Raw genomic sequence first — 7,777 nt, forward strand, 5'->3', positions numbered from 1 at the left:
GCAAATGCGCCGGCGCGCGCTGCATAATAACTTTATTATAGCTTAAACAAAGCGCAAAAGAAACCACGAACAATGAGCGTCGTTGTTCTGTTGTAAGTTAAGTCATGAAATTACCAAACATGCGATTAAAGCTGCTTCAAAACTGTGCATGCATTTATTTGTTGACATGGTTTTAAATTGTTATCCAATTTGTTGGCCTTAAAACGTCTTAAAAATGCACATTATGTACACCAAGGAAATCAATTCTCGGGGGAGCATGTCCCCGTACAAACTACATTTTCTGAAACCCTGCACACGGCCCGGCTTATTCTATCTAATGAAATATGAGGTAAATGTGCATTTCTCCAAATGTGCCCACTTTTGGACTTTTTTTGGAAGTTTGTATGTATGCACTGTGATCAAAAATAATTGGGACCAAGCGCGATTGAATGTAAAGGTCTGTGTCTCGTTATTCTATTAATAACTACCGATTGATTTTGCATTTCTATCGGAAATTAAGAATTATTAGTGTCATTAAGCTACATATCAAAGCTATCTAATACTTCAAATCTCAAGGTTAAATCAGAATATTGTTTTGTAAAAATGTTTCTGTAACAGCTGCCAAAAATAGTATATAGCTCCACTGTGGTTTTTAACAATTTTTCAAAAAATAAAAAAAATTCAAAACACCCCTCTCGCACCCTGCTTAGGACCATAGTTGGCTAACGATGCTTTCGGGAAACTCACCCTTCACAGTCCGCAAAGCATCTTAGACTGGCTTGAACTGGGTTTTTCCCCCTGCAGGGGAATGACTTCAATGTTCCGAAGGGAAGGGAACATTTTTGTCTTCTCTCAGGGAAACGCTGTTGCACCACTGAAGGGTAAACTGACCTAAGACACTAATGGGAAAGATGTTCTAAATCACTAAAATCTACCATGATTTAAAACTGTTTGCTGTTTAAAAAGAGGACGCCTGGGTATGGAGCACTTAACCCCGCTATAGCTATAACAGTAATACATGTGATAAATCTCAAACTTGAAACTTCCCGTCATAATGATATGAGTCAGTGACTCGAGTGCCTTTGATGCACACGGATTCATAAACCAGCTCCACACCCACCAAACCAACCAAAGCGAAGGGCGATTCATGAGCTGGACGTTCCCTTGGGTCTGTCCTCAAGAAGTTAAAAAAAGAAATAACATGCAGAAAAACATAATTTCGCAGTTTGTTATGGACGTTATCGAGCTAGGGTCGTTTGTAAACAGCCCTCCTCATGGATTCACTGCCGAGCGTCGCGCGGGCTGCACACTCGTGAAATGGGATCAGGAGAAGAGCTGCGTGTTCATCGATGAAATCCAGTCTAGCAAGGGAAAAGTTATTTTCTGTAATTCTCCAGGAAGGTAAATGGATTTAAATAAATAATATGTCATATGAGAATATACATGTTTAGATGTAACGTGCTTTTTGTAACTCTTCATGGCCATTTTAGGGAAATCACAGTACGTACTTTGGGAGAGTGCACAGATTTGAGACGACAGCTAACCTCAAAGACAATATACATACTGGTGTCTGCATGCAGCAATACTAAGGTCGAAGAAAAGACAAACAGAGAAGTTCCAGGTACGTATGATTTATTAATAGGCTACTACTATTATTTCACACAGTGGACGCATTTGATCTGCTTCTGTAACTCAGACATTACCTTAAAACACACAGAAAACATAATTAAGGGTGTCTATTTTAATATGTACTTGAAACAGTGATATTTATGGTCACATTGATATTAACAATCACTAAAGTGAGTCAACAAATGCAAGAGATAAATGTCAGTGAAATCATCATTAAACTCTGACACAGCAGCATATTGTATTTGTAAAGTCAAATGCCTCACCCTTCTTATTATTGTCTGCAGCTCTCGGATATTACGTGGTGGCGATCAATGGCAGTCATCCAATGATCAAATGGGAGATGGAGAGAGGTTTAGACCTGACTATTTCATCTGTTGCTGGAGAGAGCTATACAGTTGATGTGAGTTCCTCTGTGATGGAGGCTCGTTTCTGATGTACTAGTGTTATTTTTTTTTGGCAAGGTGAAAAAAAAATACTGAAAAGTGAATGCTTTTTTTTATTTAAGGTTGATGTTAGTGCTGCACTACAGGGATGGGTTGGTGAGAACTTTCACATCATTGTTGATGCAGAAAAGGTGAAACCCGTTTGGAAAGACACGCATTTCACCATCAAGTACCGTTCTGACGCCCTTTTTGACTTTCCCTACTGGTTTGGCTTCAGCAAACGACAGTTCAAGGTTTGTTTTAATAATTCAGCAGGCCTCTCTGATGGGTGTATAGTGTTGAGAGTATGACTGGAAATTTGATTTTGCAGATCTCTTATCATGGGAGATGAGGTCAACACCCAAAATGTTGTTGTGAAAGCAAATATCTACTGAGAACTTCAGTCTGTGGAATTGAAACCCACAGATAAGGAGACCATGACAGCTATAGAACTCATTAAAGCGACTGTTTTATTGTAAATAACTTTATTTTGCTCATGTTAGCAATAATACATAAGATCATAAAGAAATGGAGATCACTGGAATTTAATCTTAATTTTAATTCTGTTGAAGCAGAAAGGTCAATTTCATAAAAACTCATGGTAGTTACAGTATTTTTTAAAAATGCTTTATGCAAAAGTGCCCAAACAGTAAGTACATTCATTGCTTTAAATGGGTCATATCATGAGGCAACATCCTTTTAGGATAATTGCCCTGACAGCAACATAGTGGCGGCCCAGATCCGGCCCACATCTGGTCTGTGTGTAATCCAGATGTACCAGATGTGGGCCGGATCTGGGCCTCACTAGTCAACAATCTGGTTAATTCTGCAACTTTCTGATGTCACACAGAGTAAAACGTCGCATTACCCTCCAAGTTCACACATTTCTTGTGCTGTTTCTGGCTGTGTGTAGCACTGTATACCTCCAGATTATTGTAAGAGACTTGTGCATAGGATAATTTAATTCTAATCTTGACACATTTCAGCATTGATTATTTTATAATCCTGTTATGTAATGCAGACGTTGCAAAGAGGCTGTTGATTTTGCTGAAATATATTTCACACAACAGGAAAGCTGCAATCCTGTGCATGAGCAGATACTTACAAAGACACAGTAACAAAACCTGACCAATTCAGAGAGAGAGAGAGAGAGAGAGGTGTGAAAATGGTCATGAAAAACTAAACTAACCTTGTAAGTTGACCTCAGGGGAAAAAACCTAATCATTATATGACCCCTTTAAAACATTTCATCAAATACCTTATACTGGGATAGGACTAGTCAAATTTTGTGTTGATTTGTAAATGTGTATGTGTATGTATATAAAATTTTGCAATTAAATGCTTTTGTGGCTATCAATGTGTTCAATGCTTTACTTTTTCCTTGCCACATCCTCTGACTAAGTGACAACTGAAAGAGTTTATCTACGCCCATGTATTTGCACTCTAATGTTTCAGCTCAGGGAGAGTTAAATCTGTCTTGCACAGTTCAGGGCAAGAGCAGAAGGGTTGACGCTGCTTTAGTGATGGTCTGAATGTATTCTTTGTAGTCACTGCCGCCATAGTTGAGCATCAGGTGATTTATGATTCCCACAATGCACATGAGTGACAGGAAAAAGAGAATTCTTTTCCCGAACAGGAAGCCAGGAATGCTGTCAGACATAGAAGAAGAATATCTGTCACCAAATCTGGTTTGTGAAAATATGGTTGGGTTACAAAATTTGGTGAATGGACATGTTTGTATAAAGCAATATCCAGGGTTAAAACTGTATTGACACAGTGATCTTATCAACGTTCAGCCCATTTGCAATGCTTCAGTGGATTTAGTGGAGATTATCTAATGATGAACATCTAATGATGTTGGAATGCAGAACAGCCCACATTTGTCTGTTTCATGTAGTTTTGAGGTTAGTACCTTAAGAAAGAGCTAGCTTACTGTAAAAGTCGGCAAAGTTTCAGGTGACTTTAATGCAACTTCAGCACAAGAAAAAAAATGTCCAAAATGATTTATTTGTTCACAGTTATGGATTTTTAAGTTTTGAAATCTTACCCCTGGCAAGTCTGCCCCATGTAGCCAACAAAGTACTTCTGCCGGACCACAAGGTAGAGAATGCCAGCGAAGGCAGCTGGAGCTGTAACAAAAATGGTTTATTGTTATAAAATGTCTTTGAAAATGTTCTTATTATAGTTATGGACTACCCAGCTAACAGGGAATGTTCAGATAACGTTCTGGAAAGGTTCTTTCAAAGTTATCTGGTGTTTAATAATGTTTTCAAAATATTAGCACAAAATTTATACATTATTCATGGATTTGTTTCTCCTGAAATTTTGTAGTTGGACGTTCATTATTATTATTATTATTTTTAAATGTTACACATGTTTGTTTCTTTTAAATCTTGTCTGAACATTATTAAACGTTCCCATAATGTTTGCAAAATGATGTTGACATAACTAAAAAACTGATAAAAACTATAAAAACGTTTTTATAACTTAAAGGTGATAAAGAGGATCTTTTCGTCGACTGAGAAACCAAAGACTGTTACTGAGTTTTTGAAAGAGCGCACACGTAAGAACAGCCGAGGGAACGCCTCCCAAAACTCGTGCACGAGTATTGGAGCACGAGTGTTTACCACCGGCATTCGCTGTGTCGTGTTAGTGGATTCATTATGTCGGACTCACCGCAGGTAACTCATAATCTGCCGTTGTTACTCCTGTCTCCCGACAAAAACATCGCATGCAGCGCCTGTGGAGTGTGGAAAGTTACTGGAGCGCGCAGCCGCGCTCGTCTCTCACAAGGAACGTCATGGTAGTGACTAACAAGCCAGAGGGTCAATCCGCGCACGTCTCTCACAAGGAATGTCACGGCAGTGATTGACAAGCCAGAGGGCCAGTCGTTTACGCGATTGGCTAATGTTTTTAAGGCCCTACCTCGTGCACAGATGATGTATATTAATATTATTCCTTTCAGTGCACCTAATAAATAGTCTTTTATCAGTTAGTAAAGACAGTTTCAAGTAATATTGCAAAAATGTATAAAACAAAACATCCTCTTTAGCACCTTTAATAGGACCTTTAGTAAAACATTTTTATATTAAATGTATTAAATATATTTTTGTTCCCAAGAAATGAATGTACAGTTAGTGAGGTAATTTTCTGACTCATAGGTATTTTTATTGAGGCTGACGCGTATTATGTAGGCGTCGGTTGCTTAGCAACGTGATTATCTTTTATTATTATGTTGACAAATATTTGCATATGGGTTGTAACATGAATTATTAGCAGAGAAATGCAAACCATTTCTACTACATTACAAAAGGGTCAGTTTCTTTGGTGTATCTTCCTCCATCGATTAAAAAAAAACAATTTAATTCTATAATCTTGTGATTAAGTGTTCATTTAGTCAGAATATGGTAAAGAAATGTGATTTTTTTATTATTATTTTATTTTATTTTTTTGATGAAAGTGTTGGTATGAATTAAATCACGTACCTTGGCTGAGGCAGATACCAGCGCACCACAGTACTGCCAGAAATGTGGGGTATGTGTCCATGCAGTTTCGACTTAAATGGTGAGAAAACAGTAAGTACATCAATAATTATGCAGTTAATTTATAATAATTAGCATAACTTTATGTAAACTTTATACATTTTCAGAAACTCTGAAAAATGTTAACCCATTCACGCCGCTGGTATTCTACTTGACCAAATACAGATAAAAACGTCCTATCAGTTCCGACTTCCTGTAGCTTTTGGAAATCTTGTGAAAGAGTTGTTACTTCCTCTCTGGTGGTGGCTAATGACACTTTTATGATTGCATCTATTGAGACAAACTACCAAACCAGAAACCAACAGCCTAGGTATGCATTTGACACTAAATGCTGTCAGTTTGGTATATTGTGCATATTTGAAAATATATAGGCTATTTAAAAAAAAAAAAAAAAAAAAAACACACACACACATAATAAAAATACAGGTCTTACTGGAAGTAGATCTTTTAAAAAGTAAAAATGAAAAATATGTAGAAATAGTCTAATAAATAATAGGGCCAGAAACTTTTTTCTGCATTTCCCCCCCCTTATGCCCACACTCATAATTTACCAAAATTTAGCCCAATTTACTTTAAAGAAAGAAATGTGTTAAGAAATGTGTTTAAATAAATAAAAATTTAAAAGTGGCTATTGGCTCAGTTACAGACAGACCAGTGCAACCCTTTTGCAACATTAGAATTATGTAAATAAAGCAGGAAGTTAGTTTCACCAGCAACAGGAAAATGTGGAGCTGTTATGCAAAAGAAACCACACCAACACTATTTCATGAATGGGTTCTTCGTCTGTATATATATATATATATATATATATATATATATATATATATATATTTATAAAACGCTCTTTTTTGGTGCTTATACTCATTGCTAATCTCAAATGATTTCAGTAAAATTCTAAAAGGGATGAACAGAGTGGAGGAACTTGAATCAGTGGTACTCACTTTGCACAGGACAAGCGCTCAAAAGCTGTAGAATGTTGTTTAGAATTAAGACCTGTGCACTCTTTTTCAACCTTTAGGGCGAAGAACACTAGAGGAGAAGTCCGTATATTAGAGATGAAGTATTATGGTTATTTTAATGAATTTGCATGTTTATGTAGGCTACATTATGGACTAATTCCTGCGAGATGTAAAAACACAAAACAAGGTGTTCAAAGATGATTTGCATACACATTCAGCATAAACATCATTAAACTGTACAACAAAAAAACGAGAGCAAAATCAAATGTCTTACCATTCTGAACAACGCTGAGAAGAGTGACCAGGACTAGCAAGAAAATGTTTTCCATCACATCAGAATACATGTTCTCCGAGTATGAGCTGTGGGTCTTGTCTCAGAGCTGTTGGTGTGACTGCTCTCTGATCATTTTTAGAATCACCGATAACATCACCACTAAACTGATGCGCTTCCTGGTGGGAGGGCCTCTAGAAATTCAACTCTCTTCTGCTTCATGTTGGCACGTTTAGTACCTTTTGAAACAAAATATCTGAGTGTGGAAATAGTTCCCGGTACAGCTGCATTTTCCGTTTCACAGCTTATGCTATCAGCTATTTAAGGACAAAATGCAGTTTAACCAACACACACTAAATCTAAAGTGGAAGCTGACAGTTGATCTCACTGTTACAGACTGTCCTCTGCTGGACTAAACTGGTTTGCTGGTCTCATTGTAAAACTTTGCAGTGCAAATTTTCAGTAATTAACTGGCAGCAGCTTCACCTGCAAAGTACTGTTGTTTTACAGTTTTTTACTGTAAAAAGTTGTTCCGTAACATGCTGGCAGCTCAGTTGAACTAAATTAAAACAAATTAATTCAGAAACTGACTACCATAAAATACATTTAAAGCTTATAAACTAAAATAGTGTACAAATAATGTGAGCATATTAAAATTGTGAACTTCACTTCAATTATCTAAGAAAGACTCTTAAAGTAAACAAAATGAAAGAAAAAAAATTTATTAACTAGTAAACATCAAACACTACATCAGCAACTACACAGCTATTGCTTTTAAAGAAAGCAACATACAGCATAACATCAGTGTTTCTTGGTAGAGCACAGGCTCTACTCTCCAGCACAACGGTCACCACACAAAACAGACAACAGAAACCCTTTAAATTCTGCCAAAACAGAACATTAAAGGCTTAGTTCACCCAAAAATGATAATTATGTCATTAATTACTCACCCTCATGTCGTTCCACACCCGTGAG

At 36.9% G+C, this 7,777-nt stretch overlaps 2 protein-coding genes across 3 annotated transcripts; one reads left to right on the top strand and one right to left on the bottom strand.

Moving 5' to 3' along the window:
• Positions 1 to 834: 834 nt before the first annotated feature.
• On the top strand, positions 835 to 2,499 carry LOC137028642 (mesenteric estrogen-dependent adipogenesis protein-like). Of its 2 annotated transcripts, XM_067397686.1 has the most exons (5): positions 835 to 1,380; positions 1,470 to 1,600; positions 1,893 to 2,008; positions 2,114 to 2,284; positions 2,362 to 2,499. In XM_067397686.1, the coding sequence occupies exons 1-5, from the start codon at positions 1,127 to 1,129 to the stop codon at positions 2,380 to 2,382; spliced, it is 693 nt and encodes a 230-aa protein (XP_067253787.1). In that variant the 5' UTR covers positions 835 to 1,126; the 3' UTR covers positions 2,383 to 2,499. The 2 variants fall into 2 exon arrangements, with proteins under 2 accessions (XP_067253787.1, XP_067253786.1); XM_067397685.1 differs by lacking the exon at positions 2,362 to 2,499 and having other exon boundaries at positions 2,114 to 2,349.
• On the bottom strand, positions 2,483 to 7,040 carry alox5ap (arachidonate 5-lipoxygenase-activating protein). The gene is made up of 5 exons (XM_067397688.1): positions 6,806 to 7,040; positions 6,514 to 6,601; positions 5,516 to 5,586; positions 4,078 to 4,159; positions 2,483 to 3,679 (listed from the first exon to the last, which is right to left on the bottom strand). Exons 1-5 carry the CDS (start codon positions 6,873 to 6,875, stop codon positions 3,517 to 3,519), a joined length of 474 nt encoding a protein of 157 aa, XP_067253789.1. The 5' UTR covers positions 6,876 to 7,040; the 3' UTR covers positions 2,483 to 3,516.
• Positions 7,041 to 7,777: the final 737 nt, after the last annotated feature.

Source organism: Chanodichthys erythropterus, chromosome 10 (genome assembly GCF_024489055.1).
Source record: "Chanodichthys erythropterus isolate Z2021 chromosome 10, ASM2448905v1, whole genome shotgun sequence".
Taxonomy (NCBI): Eukaryota; Metazoa; Chordata; class Actinopteri; order Cypriniformes; family Xenocyprididae; genus Chanodichthys; species Chanodichthys erythropterus.